The sequence below is a fragment of the Eptesicus fuscus genome, chromosome 6 (genome assembly GCF_027574615.1).
Source record: "Eptesicus fuscus isolate TK198812 chromosome 6, DD_ASM_mEF_20220401, whole genome shotgun sequence".
NCBI classification, from domain to species: domain Eukaryota; kingdom Metazoa; phylum Chordata; class Mammalia; order Chiroptera; family Vespertilionidae; genus Eptesicus; species Eptesicus fuscus.
Genome location: NC_072478.1, coordinates 13,655,528 through 13,677,751, shown reverse-complemented (window position 1 = coordinate 13,677,751; position 22,224 = coordinate 13,655,528). Strand labels below are relative to the sequence as shown.

General features: G+C 54.6%; 1 protein-coding gene across 4 annotated transcripts in view; it reads left to right on the top strand.

Annotated features, from left to right (window-relative positions):
- BMP1 (bone morphogenetic protein 1) overlaps nt 1-22,224 on the top strand; it is a 40,046-nt gene that overhangs the window by 13,018 nt on the left and 4,804 nt on the right. For 3 of the 4 annotated variants that reach the window (XM_054717225.1, XM_054717226.1, XM_054717224.1), the window contains 11 exons: nt 952-1,076; nt 1,653-1,768; nt 9,136-9,238; nt 11,283-11,399; nt 11,610-11,755; nt 11,866-12,061; nt 12,958-13,083; nt 13,798-13,958; nt 14,616-14,796; nt 18,496-18,621; nt 22,014-22,141. In XM_054717225.1, the coding sequence (XP_054573200.1) occupies nt 952-1,076; nt 1,653-1,768; nt 9,136-9,238; nt 11,283-11,399; nt 11,610-11,755; nt 11,866-12,061; nt 12,958-13,083; nt 13,798-13,958; nt 14,616-14,796; nt 18,496-18,621; nt 22,014-22,141 (1,525 nt within the window). Of the gene's footprint in view, nt 1-951; nt 1,077-1,652; nt 1,769-9,135; nt 9,239-11,282; nt 11,400-11,609; nt 11,756-11,865; nt 12,062-12,957; nt 13,084-13,797; nt 13,959-14,615; nt 14,797-17,851; nt 18,212-18,495; nt 18,622-22,013; nt 22,142-22,224 lie in introns of those variants that run through there. The other variant, XM_054717227.1, reaches the window with a different exon arrangement.

Genomic DNA, 22,224 nt, shown 5'->3' with positions numbered 1-22,224 from the left:
CCACTGCTGGAACCCGGAGGTAATGGGCCAGCCATCCCCACCCCAGCTTCTCATTAGCCTAGTGTGGGAACCAACCCTCATCCTCCTCATATTCCTTCCTGCCTGGCCTTTCCCAGGCCTGGCTTTCCTCATCCTCTATCTGCCCCCCCCCCCCCTCCAGCTCTGTCCCAGACAGCGGTCCTCCCCCCTGTCCTCAGCCCTCCTTCTGGACCCACTCTTCCTGCCTCCAGACCTGAGGGACAGACACCAAGGAAGGGTGGTGAGGTCATCCTGTCCCCCACGCCCACAGCCCCCCCATACGTTTCTCACCACATCCCTCTCCGCCTCCTGCTGAGTCCCACCCAGCTGGTGTGAGTCAGGGACCCTGGGGAGGTGAAGGGCTGCCTGCTTCCCCTCCCCCCAGATGGAAACACCCAGGCTTGTGAAGGCAGGAACTAGGAGGACAGGAGGACTGATGGTGGGGCTGTCCCCAGGGTCTGTTCGGGCCACGGTGGAACCTGCCCTTTGGCCTTGTCCCAGGTGCTGTCAGAGCAGCTATGCCAACAGGGTAAAGCGTTGGCACTGGGTCACCCTGGGAGAAGTGCAGCCGGGGCTGAATCGGCCCAGGGGCTGCAGAAGCAGGGGCTGGAGGCACAGCCAAAGCTCTCCTGGTGCGTGGAGTCAGGGCCACACTGAGCTTGGCACCAGTGGGTCCCCGGGGCATCCTGGGCCTGTGTCCCTGACCCCCCAAAGTGTTCCTGGGGCTCCCCCAGGCTCCTGTGGTGTGGCTGCCACGGAGCAGGGTGGCTGCTGGACAGTGGGCAGCATAATGACAGGGTGAGATGTCTCCACCCGTCCCTGACCCTGCTGAGGAATGTCTGCGCTCTGGCAGGGTCATGACCTTGGGTGCACACAGACATGCCACCCCTCCTTCCGTCAGATTCTCACCCAGGTCGGGCTTGTCCTCCTCAGGGGCATCTTCCTGGACACCATCGTTCCCAAGTACGAGGTGAATGGGGTGAAACCTCCCATCGGCCAAAGGACTCGGCTCAGCAAGGGGGACATCGCCCAGGCCCGCAAGCTCTACAAGTGTCCAGGTCGGGGCAGAGAGGGATGAGCCGGAGAGGAGCAGAGGGCAGGGCCCCAGGCAGGCAGAGACCAGGGCCTGGAACCAAGGAAGTTAAAGCTGAGAGCCTTAGAGAAGACCGAGGCTGCTTGGTGGAGGGGCCCCCGGGGAGGGGCAGTATTCAAGTTATGGACCAAACTGGGGATAGGAATAGGTGATGGTGAAACGCTGAGCCACCCACCTTCTGAGGATCTGGTGAGGGCGGGCGGGGGGGGTGGGGCACCAGGAGCAGAAAATGGAGAGAGCAGAGCAATTCTCAGGGAGTGAGGACGAGTGAGGCTCACCAAAGGAGCCTGACCTTAACTCTGGAACCTAGTTGCCTTGACAACAGGACATCCTGCAGCACTAGGCGGGGAGGTAGGATGGTGTGAGCTTATCTGTGAGGAGAAAGGGCTGGATCTTAAAGGGACAAGACCATCCCAGACTCCCCACTCCTGAGCTATTTTCCTCTCCTGCAAAGATGCCAGGGCTCAGGGTGGGGAAGCCAGAAGTTCAGGGGGATTGGGCCCCTGCAGCCAGCCCCTCAGTTATTTCCTTTCCTTGACAGCCTGCGGAGAGACCCTACAAGACAGCACAGGCAACTTCTCCTCTCCTGAGTACCCCAACGGCTACTCGGCCCACATGCACTGTGTATGGCGCATCTCCGTCACACCTGGGGAGAAGGTAACTGAGCATCCCCTCTTCTGCCAGGGCCGCAGAGTGGGAGCACATAGTCCGTGTGGCTGGGAGAGACCTTCCTGGGGACCATAAACCCATCCACCCCACAAGAATGACGCAGCACTACAGTGAGGAGGGGCTTCCGCCAGTACTTATAAACGAAGGCTAGCTCCCAGATAGCACTCACTGTATGCCAGGCACTTTTCTTAGTGTTTCTGAGGTCCATTCACGGGCTTTTCACATGGAGTATAGACTTCCCACCGAACTCGGGAGCTTCTTGTCCTTTGTATTTTTATTGCTCCCAAGAGTCCGTCCTAAGACTTTATTTTCCTGGGTTGGAACGTGGTACTTACTGTCCTACTGCAGCCTTGGGGGTCTTGAGCTGGGTTAGATTTTATGACTGGTGACATTGTTCAACCCAACAGCACTCAAGATCATTTTGAATCAAAACTGCATCCTCTAGCAGATAGCCATCCCTTTTATTCTGATATGCATGGCCTTCTAGGTCTTCAGAACCTGGTCTTTGATCAAACTATTGAACAGGACATGAATCAAAGCAGAGTTAAGATCTCCCTCTGAACTGACCTTGACCGGTTAATGGGCAGGCTCTGGGCAGAGTTATTCTACCTGCTATGACCCCATTTAATGTCATTACCATCCAGCCACAGGTCACCCCCTAGGTCACCGGGATGTGAGCTTCTTCTGAAATCACACCTTCATCATATTTATATCCTTGTCACAGGAAGTGGTTAATAAATCCTTATTATGTAGATGGGTTGCCTTACCAAACAAGTCCGCTGATCCCCTTGTCAGTAAAGCCCCTTTGAAAAATGGAAGTGAAATTTGTGACATGCCTTGTTTCAAGTGAATTGGCTCCTGGTAATCAAGTGTTTCTTTTCTAAATGGTCACAGACCATCTATTTAATTGGGATTGACATTCAGCTCAGTGGTTTGCAATTCCCAGAATTCACTCCAAACCCCTGCTCCCAGCACACAAGCACACATCACAGACCCCCCCCTTCCGAAGTTGGGAAAGCGTTCCTTCCGAGTTCTCAAGATTACAGACGCTGATCACATCTGCAAGTTATTTGACTGTCCTCTGATGTCATTTTTGAGCCTAGACACAAGAGTTAACTTTGCTCACTGACTCTCTCCTTCTTTGTTACTGAGCTTCCATTTCCTTTCCAAACTATGCTTATTTTATTTTTATCATTGGAAGATTATTTTGTTAGCAGTAGACTTCTACTGAGGGTTGAGCAATTCTGTCATCTCTCTCGGTTTAACGTTCTACCATCTTCTCTCGAAAGTGAACCCATCCCTTCCTTGTTCTTCTTCTTGTTCTGAATCTAACTCAAAAATTGCAGTCCTTTTTGCTGTTTTGTACTGACCGTGCTCTGCCTTCTCCCAGTCCTCTGCTGAGGGTCTTCACTGTTTCAGCCTTAGGAAATCTCACCGCAGAGAATCATAATAATACTTAATGATTATTGAGCATATAATCATTCTGGATGAAAAGGGGCATGAGGCAGCCCCAAGGAGCATAAACTGAGCATTGCTTTCTTTCCTGTTCAGGAGGTTTGCTGATCAGCAGGGATTTGGTAGCTTGGTCAGCATCTGTGTCTTCCCCTGTTGCTCCAGGCTGGCGTGGGCTGGCCCTGGTCTCTAGTGGATTCATGGCCTTGCCCTAGGGGCCTCTTTGCCTCCAGCCTGCTCCCTCCATAATTCCCAGAAAACTTCCCATCTTATTTTGGAGGCCTGCCAGTAGGTCCAAGGAGAGATGTGGTCTATAGACAAAAATTTCAGGTTAATCAATGCATGGTTGTAGAAATTCAAAAAATAAAACCCACCCACGGCCCTGGATGAATTGTTAGAGTTGTAAGAGAATCTAAGATGAATCCTGGGGCCGTAGCCAGTTTGGCTCAGTGGATAAAGTGTCAGCCTGCGGACTGAAAGGTCCCAGGTTCAATTCCGGTCAAGGGCACATGCACAGGTGTTGGGCTCAATCCCCAGTAGGGGGCGTGCAGGAAGCAGCTGATCAATGATTCTCTTATCATTGATGTTCCTATCTCTCCCTCTCCTTTCCTCTCTGAAATCAATAAAAAATATATAAATAAAATAATAATAAAAGATGAACCCTGGGGACAGAGCATTTAAAGGGCCCGCAGAGGCAGGGGAGCTGGAAGAGGATGACATCATACAATAATAACAGCCGCTCTTTGTTAACAGTTATGTGCCAGGCGAAGTATCAGGCATATTACATGCGAGATTTCATTACTCCTCACAACGGTTTTGTGATGTGGGTCCGAGATCCCCACTGGACAGAGGAGGGAGCTGGGGCTCAAAGGGCGTGAGTAAATCTGCCCAAATTTACACAGTAGTCGTGGTGGAACCAGCCCTCGATTCCAGGACTGTCTGACTCCAAAGTCTACACTCTTTCAACAGCAAACCTTAAATAAACCCACCTCTGTTAGCTGGTGGACTTTGGCATCTCTTTGGCTGCTGAGAGGCTGTTTTTCCACTGTCTTCCCAGTTCTCCACTTACGGCCAGAAACGAGAACTTACCCTATACAACTGTACTCGTAGGGGTATGTCAAACAGAGGAAGAGCCACTTTGGAAAGTTCCTTTGAGGGTCCCCACGTCTCTGCACTGCACAAGTGAGCAGCTGCCCTGGAGAGGATGTACAGTGTTTCCCAAGCAACGAAGCCAGCCTGTAGGAGCAGGAACGTGATTTCAGGAGGTCATGGTCACATGTTGCAGAGGAGCCAAGAAGATAAAAACTTAAGAGGCCTCTTGGATTTGCCAGTATCTACCCCCATTTCCATCCCTGCCTTCCCATATCCTGCCTATCCTTCAAGGTCCAAAGCATATTCTCCCTCCTATGCAATGCCTTCCCTGACCTCTACCTTCTGTCCTCTAATGGGCAGAGATGACCCTTCCCTCTGCTGGGCCTGTGCTGGGCCCTCCTCTAAATCCTGCTTCTCAGGCACTGAAGGGTGTGGGGCACTGAGGATGGAGGGAACTTTGATGCTTGTTATTTTTGGTGGGGGCGCAAAATAGATTGGCAGGCCTGAGGAGGCCACATGGAGTAGTGGTTAAGGGTGTAAGTTTCAGAGACAGAGTACCTGAGCCCTGGCTGGGTGGCTCAGCTGGTTGGAGCGTCGTCCGGTACACCAAAAGGTTTTAGGTTTGATCCCCGGTTGGGGCGTGCATGGGAGGCAACCGATAGATGTTTCTCTCTCACATCGATGTTTCTCTCTGTCAAATCAATAAACACATGCTCGGGTGAGGATTTAAAAAAAAAACACACTGCCTAGCTCGTAGTAGGAGTTCAGTCAGTATCAGCTGCTGTTACCATTCTCTGTTCTTCATCTGTTAATGAGCGAGCCCTGGCCAACTTCCCCAGGGCCCATTTGCCTCCCTCTTACTTCCAGGATTCTGGACTTACTTGCAGGATTTCAGATATCAAAATATCTCAAGCCAACTCAACTCCAGTAGTGAAATTGACATTTATGGAGTAGCATACATGGTTGTGTGTATATGCAACATATATATATGTTGGTTGTATGTATAACACATACATGTGTCAGACACTGTTGTAAACTTTACCTATATTAATTTAATTTACCTCAATTAATCACCTATATTGCCCCTTAGTCCTATGAGGAGGTACTATTACCATTACCATCCTACAAATAAGGAAATGGAGGCACAGAGGAGTTAAATGATGGGCCTAAGATTGTATGTCGAGGCCATACTGAAGCCAGACTGTGTGTTCCTGAGAGCCGACGTGTCCTCCCAATTCCTCCTTGAGAGCATCCAACAAACGTGAGGAGTACTTCCCACACTTGGAAGTATCCGTATCCCATTTAATCTCCCAGCTCCCCAGTGGAGCCATTAGGGTCACCTCCTTTTTTCAGACAAAGACACTGAGGCACAAAGAAGTCGGGCCACGGGCCCAGAGCCACTAGCCAGGAAGTGGTGGAGCTGGCCAGGTTTTCTTTGGCAGCGGGCAGTGTCCCTGCCACTAGAGCACAGCTGTTTCCACATGACAAGTTGTTACAACATTTAATTAGACACCTCCGGTCTCAATATAGCCAAGGCTGCACCTCCCCACAGGACGCCCCCCACCGCCAGCACAGGTCTCGGCCTCCTGTGTGGGGCAACCTCTGGTTCCTCTGCCACGTCGGAGGTCTTGGGTGGGCCCTCTGGGTTCCACCGACTGGGCTTGTGTGGTTTCTTCTTCAGAGGATCTGAACTGATCTACCCTGGACAGAGCCAGGATTGTTTCTGAGGGGGAGGGGACAGTGGCTGCTGTTCTGAGTGCAGCTGCTGAGCAAAATTGATTGGCAGGCCCAGAGAGGCCACACGGAGTGCTGGGTAGGGGTGTGAGTTTAGAGGCCCAAGTGCCCCCACTCGGCCCTCTGCATTTCTCCTTCCATCCGGCAACTCTTTAAAAGATTCTTGTTGTTCGTTAGATATAAGATAACATATGCATGTTGTAAAACTTTTAGCAATATAGAAATAGGGTGAAAAGTGAATATTCTCCCTTTGATCCTTCTCCAAATCCCACTCCTCAGAGATGACTATCATTGGTAGCACTGGGGATGTCCTTCCAGAACCTTCTAGATGCACGTGTATGTGTGTATGGTCTTCTGTAACTTGCCCTTCACTCAACAGTAAATCATGGTCATTATTCCATGTCAGCACACAGAGGTCTACCTCCGTCATTTTCCTGGCTGCTCAGCAGGCCACCATCTTGGTGTCCCTTAACTTAATCATTCCATCATCCCCTGCGGGTCTCTAGTGATGGATATTGATTTAGGGTTTTCCAAGTTTTCACAAACGCTACCATAAATATCTTGACACATATCATTATACACTGGGACAAGTATATCTGTAGAACAGATTCCTAAAAGCAAAATGCTACTCAAGAAATATGTACTAAGTAACTATTACATGCTATGCACTGAGGATTCCATAGCGAATGAAACTTCCTCTGTGATCATATTTGCTCATTTTCTAAAAAGATAAAATATTGGGTAATGAGACACTTGCTCCATAGCTAGAACATACTTTCCACTTCAGTTTTTCAATATGCTAGGACTTACATTTTTATAGTAATATTCTCAATGATGATTAAGGATTATCAAGAATAATATAGTGCACTTTATAGAACAGGATCTCCCTCAATAACATCTCAGAGTACCGCAATTAATAAAAGGTTCCCGAACACAAACATACTTAAACTCATGAATCGAAGGAAAAGAAGAAAATGGTCTATGAGGTTAAGCTAGGGAAGGAGGGATGTGAGCACCTGGAGGTGTAAGTCAAACACTGCAGGCTCAGTGGATTGAAGGTCTCAGTCAACTGGAAGGATGATTGGGCTCAGTGTACAGAGGGAGTGAGCCAGGAAAGACTGGGGCATGTGGATGGAGAGCGGGGTCCTTGAACTTGAGATTATGGATGATGAGGTCTAGGATCTGTGCTCTGTATAGCGGAGAAGAGACAGAGAGGGAGAGAGAGGAGGTCACAGAGCAGAGAGGCCAGGACATGGGAAGGATCATATAGGTCAGCGATTTTCACCCATTTCCATCTCATGGCACACATAAACTAATTACTGAACTTGGGCACACCAAAAACAGGGTATTTTTTTTTTGCCAATCTGCCAACATATAAGTATAATTTTTTTTAATTTCTTTTTTTTTCTTGCAAATTTTATTTTTTTTCAGATATAATTTCTTTATTGATTAAGGTATTACATATGTGTCCTCATCACCCCATTACCCCCCAAAACCCCCACTCATGCCCTCACCCCCCTGTTGTCTGTGTCCATTGGTTAGGCTTATATGCATGCATACAAGTCCTCTGAGCACAATTTTTTTATAAGTATAATTTTGATTCATTCACACCGTACGGCTATTGTTGTGTTGGCTGTTGTTATTTTTTTATTTGACAGTCTGCGGGAAAAGAGGTCAGTGTCCCTGACTACAAATAGTCAGTTATTGCATGTTTTAAAAATCCTTGCAGCACACCGGTTGAAAGTCACTGATCTGGGTGGATACTGGAATCACCAAGAATTCTGACGGGGTCAGTGTTAGAGAGTGACCGTGAGCGAGAAGCCCTTCCTTGACCGGCCACAGGTCGCAGCTGCGGACCGCAGTCCCAGCACCTGCTCTGGGGTCTTTTTCATTCTGGCCTTTTTCCGTCTGTCTGAAACTCTGCAGTGACCCAGACGGGAGACAGACCTCCTGGTCCCCTTCTCCTCCAGCAGGGAACCCAGCTGGCACCCAGCAGGTGGGCCTCTCGGGCCATCGTGCGCCCACTGCATACGCCTCACAGTCACGGTGAGCTGTTCCCGGGAGTCTCTGCTTGTTACACAACAGGCTTTAGGGCTCATTCTGGAAACTGCTAAGGAAGCCGTTTCCCTCCTGAAAAGTGTGCTTCTCTAGGGGCGAAGGTGCCCTCCTGCTGGGAGCGTTGGTGCTTAGCCAGGTGTCAGACGTTCCTGCAGCGCTAGGTGAACATCTGATGAGTTCAGAGGCTGAAATGAGTTCATGAGTGGGAGACACTTACGTCAGTGCCTGGACCTGTGAGGTACTGTGTCAGGGTGAGATGTTCTTCTTCATTTTACGCACAAGGTAGCTGCAGTTCAGAGAGGTTGGGCGATTTCCCCAAGGACTCACAGCAGGAAATGCTGAGGGGGATTCGAACCCAGGTTGTGTGACTGGAGTCTGAGTTTTATCGCCAAGTGATCTTTTCATGCATATGTGTTTTATCCTTCTAAGTCCTAAGCATCTGGACAGGGACGCTTCTTAAACGCACCCTGGGAAGGATTGCGATCTGGAAGGGTTCCCCTCTGCAGTTGGCATGACCCCCTGCCCAGAACCAGTGTTGAATACCGCGTGATGACGGGGGGCTGCCGGTCCTCCCTGTGCCTCTTCTCTCTAGAACCTTCCTTCCCATTTCAGACACCCACTACCACCTGCCGCCTGGGCCCTTCCTCCCACTGAGGAGACCTCTTCCCTCTAAAGGTGCTGTGATTTGTATGATTTAAGCTGACCACAAGGAGAGCTGGGTGTCACCCCCAGCAACGGCTCCTTACTAAGGGCATCAGTAAACTGAGCCTGCTGGTCTCATACACATGCTCACCAGGCCAGATTGGCCTGTGGTACCTGGAAGGCTGCTGGCTGAAACAGGCAGACGGCTGGGGAGAGGTGATATTTCTGTGCCAGGAAAGCCTTTTTGGAACCTTTAACTATTTAGTACCCAGAGCAAACCGCCTCACAAAAGCGGGACAGCGGTCATGGGGCTGGAGGGCGAGGCCCATGAGGTGTGAGGAGCCACATAACCCTCTTCCTCCTCCCTCTTCCTCTAGATCATTCTGAACTTCACATCCATGGACCTGTACCGTAGCCGCCTCTGCTGGTACGACTACGTGGAGGTCCGAGATGGCTTTTGGAGGAAGGCGCCCCTCCGAGGTAACGCATAGTCCACCCCGGCCTCCTCGTCCGCTGATTGCTCCTTAGAACTGCCTCATCCTCCCCTGGGACCGAGGGCGACACCCTGCCGTGGGGACCAAGCCCGCTGGCTGCATCGCTAACTAGCTGTGGGACTTTGGGCAAGTCTCTTTCCCAGTGTGGACCTCACGGACCTTGGTACAGGCTTCCGGGCCTCCCTCCGGTGGCTGTCAATGTAAGGATGGAGGAGACATCTGAGTTGACAGAAATGGACAAGCTATTCTGCACATCCCAAGTCCCAGGTCCCCTTCCTCACCTGGGCCATGTCAGAGGCTTTGTTTTCTCTGTCCGCAAGGTCCGGCCTGGTACACCACGAGGGCTACCCTACGTGGCAGAGGCCCACGCTCATTTGCATAGGGTGCTTTTTTCCTTGAGGGGGGATGAGTCAGTAGGAAATGAGTGGGTCAGAACCGCGGAACAGAAGGTGCTTTAACAGACATAGAGTTAGGTCAGCCCTAGCCGGTTTGCTCAGTGGGTAGAGCATCAGCCCTCGGCCTGAAGGGTCCAGGTTCGATCCTGGTCAAGGGCGGTTGCAGGCTCAATCCCCAGTCAGGGCACATGTGGGAGGCAACCAATCGATGTGTCTCTCACACATCCATGTTCCTCTCTCTGTCTCTTCCCCTCCCTTCCCCTCTCTCTCTAGAAATCGATGGAAAAAATATCCTTGGGTGAGGATTAACCAAAAAATAAATAAATAAATAAACAAATAAACAAACAAACATAGAGTTAGGCCAGTGGTCGGCAAACTCATTAGTCAACAGAGCCAAATATCAACAGTACAACGATTTAAATTCCTTTTGAGAGCCAATTTTTTTAAACTTAAACTTCTTCTAACGCCACTTCTTCAAAATAGACTCGCCCAGGCCGTGGTATTTTGTGGAAGAGCCACACTCAAGGGGCCAAAGAGCCGCATGTGGCTCGCGAGCCGCAGTTTTCGGACTACGGAGTTAGGCATAATGAGAAGGTGTTGGCGCCCAGCCTGAGGAGCTGTGAGATTTGTTCTCCAGTGTGGGCGGGTCCCCAGGCCGCTCAGGACCATTTGTTACCATTGGGACCTTTGTCCCACAGCCCGTGCCTCCAGCGGCTGACAAATCCCTGCTTACCATATCTTCCCCCCAGACTCTGACGTTCGAAGTTTCTTATTCATCACCTAAAGCAGCTGTTATTACGACACATCGTCCTGCAGACATGAGAGCGTTTCCAAGACTGCAGTTTGTTTTCATAACTTACATTCCTAGTTCAACGCCCTGGTCCCTTGCTGAAAGCTGGGAAACACCCACTTACCAGGAAGATCCCTGGTTGATCCTTGCCCATGAAGAATCCCACAGATGGACAGCCTCGTCCGCTTCCGGGGGGGTTCTCGTCGGGTTTTATTTCAACGGGGACATTTTCTAAACCAGTCTCCGGATTCTGGGATTGATCTCGGGTCCCGTGGCAACGCCTGCGTGGAATCAAATGCCACGTTTTATAATGTACAAGGAAAACTGTTTTGGTTCTCGGTTATTATTTACATGGAGATCAAATAAGAAAAAATAAGTAGCAATGGTAATATACTTTTTAGAAAACGTAAATACTGGGGGGGGGGGGGGGAAGCAGGATAAGAAAAAAAGAAAAAAGAAACCAAAAAATGTAAATAAAACACATGGACATTTGGTTATTGTGAGGAATCACCTTTCCTCCCAGAAAAAGACTCCTATCCTATCCCTCAAGTGCGTGAAATCCTCTAGAACAGCGGTCGCCAAACAGTGGTCCGTGAGGTCCGAAAGGTCGGCGACCGCTGCTCTAGAAGGTCTCTCTCTGGCTCTTCAAGGCCAAACTAGACCTTGGACCAGACACAGGCCCACTGGAGGGTATGCGGTCTTGGGAATGTTGCCCAGTGCAGACCGGAGCCCAAGCCCCCGAGTCCCCCAGAGAGGTGGGGCTTCCGGAGGGGCAGGCTGGTGTGAGAAGGAGAGGGGGACTCAGGTCGGGCCTCACTGCCCCTCTGCCCACACCATCTCCACAGGCCGCTTCTGCGGGGGCAAACTCCCTGAGCCTATCGTCTCCACCGACAGCCGCCTCTGGGTTGAATTCCGAAGCAGTAGCAACTGGGTCGGGAAGGGCTTCTTTGCCGTCTATGAAGGTACTGAGGATGAAAATGGGGTGCGGGGGGAGGTGGTCAGATATATGGGGCACCAGAAGAGATGCCATGGGATTGGCTGGGATGGGAAGGAGGGCACTGGGAAGCTGGGGGATGTGGGAAGGGCTGGAGGAGGGGGAGAAGGACTCCTAAGCAAGGCAGAACATTCTCACTGACCTCCCTTTTCCCCCACCCAACACGGTGTCCCCCAAGCCATCTGCGGGGGAGATGTGAAAAAGGACAATGGCCACATCCAGTCGCCCAATTACCCCGACGATTACCGGCCCAGCAAAGTCTGCATCTGGCGGATCCAGGTGTCCGAGGGCTTCCACGTGGGCCTCACCTTCCAGTCCTTCGAGGTCGGTCGGAGCCCCTGTGATCCTTTCACGCCCCCGTTGCCCCCAGGACAGCCCACCTCTCCACGGGCTCCGGGTGTTGGGTGCTGGCTGATTGAGCCCCTGACCCCCAGATTGAGCGCCACGACAGCTGCGCCTATGACTACCTGGAGGTGCGCGACGGGCACAGCGAGAGCAGCACCCTCATCGGGCGCTACTGCGGCTACGAGAAGCCTGATGACATCAAGAGCACGTCCAGCCGCCTCTGGCTCAAGTTCGTCTCGGACGGGTCCATTAACAAAGCCGGTTTTGCTGTCAACTTTTTCAAAGGTGCCGCCTTCCCCGGTCCCTCCCCGCTCCCACTTCCACAGCCAATCCGTCTTCTCCATTCCTTCTTTTTAATTTTTTTTTAAAATCTTATTTTATTTGATAAGAACGCTTAGCCTGTGAGCTACCCTCTGAACATTTTTAAGTGTACGATCCCGTAGGGCTGACCGCAGGCACAATTGCTGATGGGCCTCTAGTCTGTGTCCACATCTTGGCTGTTGTAGAAGTGCTGTGATGACATCATCCCTCATTCATTCACTCATTCAGCACAAAGGCTGAGGGACCCCTAGACCTAGCGCCCTGCCCTTGAATGTATGGCCTAAATGGGGAGAGAAGGTCACCCCTCTGAAAAGCTGCATACCTCTTTGAGTAAATGACAGAGTTACGTAAAAGCAGCTGACCCGTGATAGGTGCTCGACTATGAATTGAAATGACAATTCAGGAGCTGCCTTGCCACCCAGAAGTTTGTACAGAGTGCAGAGGAGGCCGCGAGGCAGGAAGCACCGTGGAGCTCAGGGAGGAAGCAGGGCAGCGAGGAGGAGGTGTCCATGTGACCTTGAGCAGGGTGCTCTGCCTGAGGCACCGGTAAATGGTGTGGTCAGAGAAAAGACTGTGAGGTCCTCCTGCCCCCTGCTTCAGGGTACTGCCCGTCCCTTTGGGGCTCTCATGAGAAGTACCCCCTGGGGACTGAGTGGGTCCTGAGCAGCCATGGAGAGCTGGGTGCGGCCAGGGGGCCACAGCCTCCCAGCCGAGTGGCTCACGACCGACTGCCCGCCGTAGAATGGGGCTGGGGCCGGCACTGGAAGCCTCAGGACCCTGGGCGTGACTCTCAAGCAGAAGGAGGAGGAGGGACCCTTCTCGCCTGGGAGTCACCGATACCCGTTCCTTCCTCCCCGCAGAAGTGGACGAGTGCTCTCGGCCCAACCGTGGGGGCTGTGAGCAGCGGTGCCTCAACACCCTGGGCAGCTACAAGTGCAGCTGTGACCCTGGGTACGAGCTGGCCCCCGACAAGCGCCGCTGTGAGGGTGAGTGTCCCCAGGCCGCCCCAAGAATGCCCCCTCCCCCACCCCAAACCGTCCGGCCAGATCTCTTATGCCCCCGGACAGAACCATTCCTGGAACAGCGAGGACTCCCTAGAAGTGTCTTCACCACTCGTGGATAAGGAATACATTTCATAATGCAATCCCCAGAACACGCTGTTACCAGGGCTGATGTACTCTGGTTTTTGTGTTGTTGTTTTTTCATTCTTATTATGTTTTTTAAATGCTTATCTTGACCTGCTGATTGATTTCATCACCCATGGGAAGGTCATGATCCTCGATTTGGAAACCCTGCTCTGGGGCAGGCACCGAGTCTCAGCCTGTCCCTGTACACGCTGCCGAGAGGCTGGTGGCGGCACTCCGTGCTCACGGGCTCCAGCTCAGCCTGGTCTTGCTGAGTGGCTTCTCCCTGCTCACCTCTGGGCAGCCCCTGCCGGTTCCTCCCGGCCCTCACTGCCCACCGGCCCTCACTGCCCACCGGCCCTCACTGCCCACCGACACTGCCTTCCTTGAGCCCCTTGCTCCTTCTCCTCCCTCTCAGCAGGTGCCCTGACCCCACTCCATGCCTCCTTCCCCCCCTGTCCTGGAGAGACCAGGCCAAGGCCCCCACCTGACCCTTAATGCACCCCAGCTCACATCAGGTGCCCTTCCCTAGAGCGGGGACTCCTGGAGGGTGATGCCACTCCCTTGTGCCCCCAGCTGCCTGTGGCGGATTCCTCACCAAGCTCAACGGCTCTATCACCAGCCCGGGCTGGCCCAAGGAGTACCCGCCGAACAAAAACTGCATCTGGCAGTTGGTGGCCCCCACCCAGTACCGTATCTCCCTGCAGTTTGACTTCTTCGAGACCGAGGGCAACGACGTAAGTGCTGCCTGGGCTGAGGAGACGCAGGAAGGTCTGAGGCATGGGAACTCGGCTCGATGCCCGCTTCCTGCCCTCTGAAACAAATACACTGAGTGGCCAGATTATTATGATCTCTGAACGCATAATAATATGGCCACTCAGTGTGTATATATATTAGAGGCCCATGAATTCGTGCGTGGGTGGGGTCCGGCCAGCCTGGCCAGGGGGAGGGGACATGGGCGGTTGGCCAGCCTACCTGCTGGTCGAACTCCTGGTCGAGGGGACAGTTTGCATATTAGCCTTTTATTATATAGGATATACACTGAGTGGCCAGATTATTATGTGTTCAGAGATCATAATAATCTGGCCACTCAGTGTATACTCCAAGAATGTAGAGGGGGAGAGGGATTCAGGGGAGCAGGGGCCGCTCAGGGGAGGCGGGAAGACCCCGGAGCCCGTGGCATGTGGGAAAGAGGAAATGGGGTCCGGAAGCCTGTGGAGTGAGGCAGGGCTGGGTCCATCTGAGGGCAGCAGGGTGGCACCGATTTGAATCGTTAGGTTTGGTAAAGCAGGTAACTGCAGGAGAAAGGACCCACGGAACAGGAGGGCTCCTGGGCCGGGTGGTCAGGAGAGGCTTCCTGGAGGAGGTGGGCCTGGAGCCGCACTACCCTGCAGGTGTGCAAGTACGACTTCGTGGAGGTGCGCAGTGGACTCACAGCTGACTCCAAGCTGCACGGCAAGTTCTGTGGCTCTGAGAAGCCCGAGGTCATCACCTCCCAGTACAACAACATGCGCGTGGAGTTCAAGTCCGACAACACCGTCTCCAAAAAGGGCTTCAAGGCCCACTTCTTCTCAGGTAACCTGGACCCCCCAGCTCCCAGCCGCTCTCTCGCTTCCTGCTGGAGCCTGCAGCAGGGTCTGTCCCTGCTCCCACACTGGCCCTCCACCGCCAGGCCAGCCCCTCCGCCCTGAACCCCATTATTCCAGAGCCCTCAGGGTTCTATGGAGGCTGACCTGCGGCCAGGCAGGGCACAGGCAGCAGGACACAGAGATGCAGAAATAAGGGGAGAGGGTGGGCCAGGTGTCAGGTCTGAGAGTGGGCAGGCCCTGGGACAGGCGGTTCAGAGTGGCTGCAGGACAGGAGCTGCGCGCAGAGAGCAGGAGGGCGTCTGCAGGGACAGGCTGGCTGTAGCCAGACTGCTCACCAGACCTGCAGGCTCCAGATGGGTTCATGCCTAGGAAGGAGCCTCTAACACCAAAGCCTTTCTGCCCCTCGGCCTGCAGGTCAGGGACTCAGGTTCAACCAGCATTTATTTTATCTTATTTGATGAATTATTCATTTAAAATTATTTATTATATTATTGTATTTACTTATCTACTATCTGTATATATTTAGTGAGTTTATTGAGAGTTGCCTTGGGGTTGAGTCCCCTTGATGGCCCCATCTTCAGGTGACCTAAAAGGTAGTCACAGCCCCCTGCCCAGCCTCTGAGCTTGACCTCCAGGGGTCCCAGGCGACCTCTCCCTGCTTTCTTAATCCCTCTGTCCTGGACTCTGGGGCCAGGCTGGGAGGTGGTCGGAGGACTTTCTGAGGCATGTAGGACCTGGGACACAGACAGTGCAGGGCAGGGGGAGGGCTTTGTGGGGGGACAGCTCCGGGATCCTCACCCCCAGCACACCTGGTGGGTGGGGCACGGGGCGGCAGGAAGGCAGGAAGCCCACGGCCTGTCCACGCTGCCTTCCTTCTCCCCTCCTTTGCCCAGGGTCCTGCATCCTCCAGCCCCTCTGTGGCCGCCCTGCACCCCTGCCTGCCCCACCTGGATGCCATGCACTGCCCCTGTGCACTGGTTCCCTGCTTGGCACTGCCGGCCTCCCTGCTTTGCTTAAAGTGCCCATAGTCCCTGCCCCTGGCTTGCTGAGACCCTCCCCTTTCAGTGCAAACCCCTTTCTTCCCTGCGCCCACCTGGAACGCCTACAAGATGCTCACCAGAGGGCTGAGGGGACATAACACCTGCTCAGGTGTGGGCTTGGCCCCAGGGAAACCATTACCTGCTTACTCTCGTCTCTTCCTGCCCTTCTGTCGCTCCAGTCGTGGAGGGGGAAGGGGACTGACACCACATCTGTCAGGCCTAGAGCCCAGGGCTCTCCACCCATGGTTACCGCCCTGCCCTGGCATGGCACTGTGCCCACCCACCCTCAGTCCCGCACAGAGACGCCCATGCACACACACACACACACACACACACACACACACAGAGGCACGCATATAGCCCCATCGCACAAGAAACCTGCAAAGGACCTTCACCAGTGGGCATCAAGGTCCAGCCCTCAGGGCATGGGGCATCTGACTCTGGCCCCCCCAGGAGGGGGGCTCTTTGGACTTTTGGGACACCGAGCGAGGAGACTCTAAGCCAAGAAGGAGAAGAAAAAGCCTGAAGAACTTCAGTCTGATCTCAGCCACCTTCCGGGGCATTTGGCACTGGAGGGTGAGTGCCATCTTCTTGTCTGGGCCCATGTCCACCCCCCCTGCTCCTGCCCCTCCTGCAGTCTGCCCCCCTGGCTTCGAGGGGAGGCTGCCCACCCCCACCTCCACCATGCCAGGGCCCTACCCAAGGATGCGAGAGCAGGTCTTCCTCAGGATTCACTTTTCTCTCATGCATTCATTCAGCCATTCACTTACTCACTCATTCATTGGGCAAGTGTTTTTTATCCCTACTATCCGCCAGGCCCTATACTAGGTATTTGGGGTGCAAATACGAGGAAGGCGTGGTCAAAACATTTCAGAGAAATCTTTGCTCAGTCCATGAGCTCCCAGCATAGTCACCGGTGAGTTCCTCAGTGACACCCCTTGACGGTCATCGGGTCTCCATCACCCCCACTTTCCTGTGGGGCTGATGCAAAGGCAGCTTCCACAGGCCCTCAGTCAGGGTCTCAGTGAGGATCTAACCGAAGAGACTCCACCTCTTGGCCTTGGGTTCCTGCAGGCCCCAAGGGGTCTGGCCCATCTGAGAACGGATTGGAGAAGCAGGTCCTGGGAGCCAGGGCTCCAGCCCCTGGGCCCCTCTCCTGAGGGAGACAGGGCTCCCCTTGGCCATGTGAATGCCAACAGGCATTTTTCTACCTTGGGTTCATCTCTGAAATTCTGGGTGCCCATTCGACCCGCACACCTTCCTGAATGCCTGCCTCAGTGCCAGGCGCATGGTCCCCAGAGTGACTGCGGACAGACGGGAACATGTGGGTGTGACAGACACATGCCTCTGTGACCATGTGTCTGTGTCAGTGAGCACCCTTGAGTGTGTATCTCTGTGTGCACGTGTACACAGATGGGTGAATGGCTGATAATGTGTGCGTGTGTGATAGCTGTCTGCCCGTGTGTTTGTGCGTGAGGTGTATCCTGTGCACACATAGGTTGAACCTGTGGGTCAGTACCTGTACTGCCATGTTGGGACAACAGTAGTACATCATGAGGGGAGCCCGTGGGTGTGGGTGTGAGTGTGTGTCTGAATCATGCTCTGTAGCTGCAGCATCCAGAGTGAGAGAGCAGAGCTCTCCCCGAACCCCCTTTCCTTGGAATGAACCCCTCTGCCTGAGACTATTTCTCTCCCCCAGTGCACGGGCCTTGTGCCCAGCCCTGCAGGCCTTCTCCCTGCCACAGGCTTTCTCCCCATCCATCCATCCATCCATCCATCCATCCATCCATCCCGTCGCTGTGCTCCTCCCCCCTGCCACCCCTCGGTGCCCTGGCTGCGCAGACATGGCCTCCTGCATGTGTGTGCCCCCTGCCTTCCGCCTGCCCCGTGGCTCTGCCTCGAGGCCCCGGGTCTGGTTTTCATTGCTCTCCCTGTCTGATCCCTGCCCTCCACCCCTCCACCCCCTCGGTCCCTTTTCTCCTTCTCTCTCTCTCGTTTCAGAAAAGAGGCCGGCTCTGCAGCCCCCTCGGGGACGACCCCACCAGCTCAAATTCCGAGTACAGAAAAGAAACCGGACCCCCCAGTGAGGCCTCCCAGGCCTCCCGGACCCTTTGTTACTCAGGAACCTCACCTTGGACAGAATGGGATGGGGGCTTCCGTGCCGCCCACCCCCACCTCTGCTCTGCCACTCCGGCCTGCCTCCCTCTGGCCGGACAGAACTGGTGCTCTCCTCCCCGTGTCCCCCTCACATGGACAGGGGACCTTCCCCATCCCCATAACCCTCCCATGTTGATGGTGTCTGTGACATTTCCTGTCGTGAAGTAAAAAAGGGACCCCTGCGTCCTGCTCCTTTCTCTTGCAGTCTGCTTGTCCGTGTGTCTGTTTTTCCACTTGTCCGTCTGTCCAGTAAGCAGGTAATGGTAGAGGGTTCCCATGCCGGTCAGCTCCAGACCCAGCCCTCCCTCCACCCCACTTCTCCTTTCTCTCCCCACAGCCGGACCCTGTCATCGCCTTGAACTCTCACCCCCGCCCACCCAGCTCCCGGGGGGAGGAAGCCCAGCCAGGCCTCCCACTTCCCCTGGGGTGACCGCCCGGACCTCCGCCCTGCACAGACCCGGGGTCTGCCCTTGTTTGCTCCCCTGCAGACAAGGACGAGTGCTCCAAGGACAACGGCGGCTGTCAGCAGGACTGCGTCAACACCTTCGGCAGCTACGAGTGCCAGTGCCGCAGCGGCTTCGTCCTGCACGACAACAAACACGACTGCAAGGAAGGTAAGCAGAGCCGGGGCCAGTGCCAGGCTGCCGGGCACCTCCCACACCCGCCGGGCACCTCCCAGGCCTGCCGGGCACCTCCCAGGCCCTCAGCACCTGGACCTGAAGGACCGAAGGCTGGGGAGCACAAGGTCAGAGGTGCCCTCACCACTGGTCTCAGTTTTTAGACTCAAGGAGCTGAGCGACTCCTGGGGTCACCTCATGTCACCCGTGCCTGGCGCACAGGTCTCCCCAGCCCCAGCCACATCCAAGCCACATGCACTTCCGGGCTCTCCTTGTGTGTGTCAGGAAAGGGAGCTCACGGCTGCCCCAGGCTCCATTTTGGGCTGTTTTCTTTTTTTTTTTTTTTTAAATATATTTTATTGACTTTTTACAGAGAGGAAAGGAGAGGGACAGAGAGCTAGAAACATCGATGAGAGAGAAACATCGACCAGCTGCCTCTTGCACACCCCCTACCGGGGATGTACCCGCACCCAATGTACATGCCCTTGACCGGAATCGAACCTGGGACCTTTCAGTCCTCAGGCCGACGCTCTATCCACTGAGCCAAACCGGTTTCGGCCATTTTGGGCTGTTTTCGTAGTTAGTGCTTCCTCAAATACATGTCCAGGTCCTTCTTTTTGTAACAACCTCCCTCTGGCAGAGGCGAGATGGGACTCGGTTAAGAGCACAGACTGGAGCCAGGCTGCCTGACCCAGTCCCGTCAGCCAGCCAGCCGTGTGCCCTGGAGCCACCGGCTTCCTCTCCCCGTACCTTGGTTTGCTCCTTGTGACATGTAGAGGGAACAGCACCTGCCTTGTAGAGGCGTGAGGCTGTGAAGGCTCCACGCAGGCAGCACCTGGCTCATCGCTGCACAATCATGCATGTCACCGTTTTGGGTCACTGCTGACCCCGGGGACACTCACAACAGGACCGCTGCCTCCCAGGAGCTGAAGCCCTTCAGATATTTGAACACAGCTCTCACGTCATCCTTGACATCATCAGATACCCCTTTGGGCACTACACAGCACTGGCCCGTTCCAAGGCGTGCATTCCACTGTGGCCCCCGCCTGTTAGGACTTACTATCCCCGAGCACAGCGCAGACTCGCCTCTGCCCCTGAATGTCTGTGTGACCTTGGGTGAGTCACTTGACCTCCCTGAGCTTCAGTTCCCTCCCCCGTGAGATGATTTTGCAGGGTACTAAGCTCTGAGAGCACTTGCTTTGAGCACTTAGCACAGCGGCTGGCAAAGGCCGCTTCTCACCATTAGTAGATGGACAACCAAGGTACACACAGACTGCTGGCCAGAATAAACAGGACCCAAGCACCCGACAGTGGCCCAGCAGACACTCCAGGCCTTCCAACCCGGCCACTTCAGGCTCCCCAAACATGAAGGCCTGACTCCTGGAGCCCCCACATCGTTTAGCGAGAGGGGACCTAATGCTGATGTTGTCAAACCGCGTTTTTATCTTTGCACCTTCTTATGAAAAAGAGGGTTTTGCTCAAGAACCCTCAGCATCAACATCAACGAGATAGCAGAGGAGGGTTTCAAATTCGTGGGAAGGTGGCCTGTACACAGTAGCTCTGATTCGCTTTAGAAGCACATGGTTCCTTACTCCCTTCAAGGATGGGCCAATTACAGATCGGTCAGAGGGCACCCCCTGCGGGGTACAGCGCTGCGCAGGCTTCTGTAGCCCCTGCTGCCCAGGAGACGGCAGTCTAGCCCGTGTGCAAGGAAATGGTAGAGGGCGTGAGGACCAGGGGAGGATGGGGGAGGGCAGTGCCTGCGGGCATGGAAAGTCCTAGAAGGGTAACGAAACAGCTCAGAGCTCAACTGGGAGAGCCAGGAGCTCCGCCTGCCTCCACCAGCCTTCGAGGGTGCCTCTCTCCTCCAGGTCCTCCTGACTGTGCAGGCACCTTGAGCCTCTGACTAGGCACAGCTGTTCAGCTTGCCTCGCCCCTCCCTCCCCCCCCCCCCCCCCCCCCCCCCCACACACACACACACACACACACACACACACACACCCATCCCTTTCTCCTCCCCAGCCCAGCAGTCTACCTCTGCCCACTTTTCCTAGAGGGGCCTGTGAGATTGGATGACAATGAATAACGAGCACCGGCTTTTAAATTTGTTTGTGAGGCCACGCTTTTCAGAGGCAGAAAGCAGACTGCAGGGGGTCGAGGAGCCACAAGCAGTGAGGAGGCGGTGATAGCTTTCTTGAAGGTTGGCTGAGCAGAGAAGGAGAGGCTGGGCCGTGGGAGGGCTGGTTGAGGATGGGCCCAGCTCAGGAAGGCTCATAGGCTGGCAGAGAGAGGGAGGGTGGGAAATTTGTGCTGCCAGGGTCCCCAGGTCAGAGAAGGAGATCATTCCTGCCCGAGAGGAGGGGTGCCTTCTCTGAGACAGGGAAGGAGGGGAAGGGGAGGTGGGGGGAGGTGAGTGTGCAGGTAGGGTTGGAAGTTGAAGTCCTTCATAGCTGAGGCCCCGACCTTCTCAGGGAGGCAGGAGGTGAGGGGGTCAGCTGGGAGTTGAGGAGAGGGCTGAAGGCTTGGAGCCGTTGCTGAGGAGGTGAGAGATGGAGCTGGTGAAGGACAAATCCAAGAGGATCCCGTGGTTTGGGGCCCACCGAGGTGGGGGACCACGGATGGGGTTTTTCAAGGTGGTTCAGCAGGATGGCGTGTTGATAACCAGTCGGGACTCAGCCCTGCAGTCCAGCTGGATAGGGAAGGACATCAACAAGGAGGGCTATTGGGAGAAACTGGAGGGATCGGGCCGTGGAGGTCTCTCTAAAGTTGAAGAAGCGGGGACAGGAAAGTGAGCGCCTGAGCGCCCTGGGAGACGGGAGGGGCCACAGAGAGGGTGGTGAGGGCCGCATGGAGAAGCGGTGGTGATGGCAAAGGCTGGGGTGAGGTCACGAGCAGGGGCACCTCAGGAGGATGGAGATAAGAACCAGTGGAGCTGAGGGGGGGCACAGAGAGGCCAGAGCATGGGTGGACCGTCTCGTGTTTGTTGACATCACCGAGGATGGCGGGAGCGGGAGCGGGATGGAAAGAACTGAGTCAGGTGCCAAAGTCTTCTCTGACTGTGGAGGCGTGGCAGGAGGTCAGAGGATGCCAGCGTCTCAGAGGGCAGAGAAGGTGTGGCCAGGTGGCCTCAAAGGTCCAGGGGTTTTGCTCGGGGCACCTGTGAGGGTGGTGCCGGGGATGCTGCCGGTGCGGCTGCGCTTGGAACCTAGCAGCTTGGTTTCCCGGGGCGTGGGCCCAATGGAAACAAGCCATCGAAGTGCAGTCAGTTTTTATGGGGGAAGCAAGAGAAAGAAGGCAGGCAGGCAGGAGGGAGTGGCTTCCTTGCTTCCGAGGGGCATTGAAGCATTGGGGTTCCTGATGACTCCCTTCCCCTAACTCACCTCCCACAGCCGGCTGTGACCACAAGGTGACATCCACCAGCGGCACCATCACCAGCCCCAACTGGCCTGACAAGTACCCCAGCAAGAAGGAGTGCACCTGGGCTATCTCTAGCACCCCCGGGCACCGGGTCAAGCTGGTGAGCTGCCCACACCCCAGCCTGCACAGGCACCCTGCTCCCCCATGCCACGAAGCCACCACCTCTTTCCTGTCAGCTCCAAA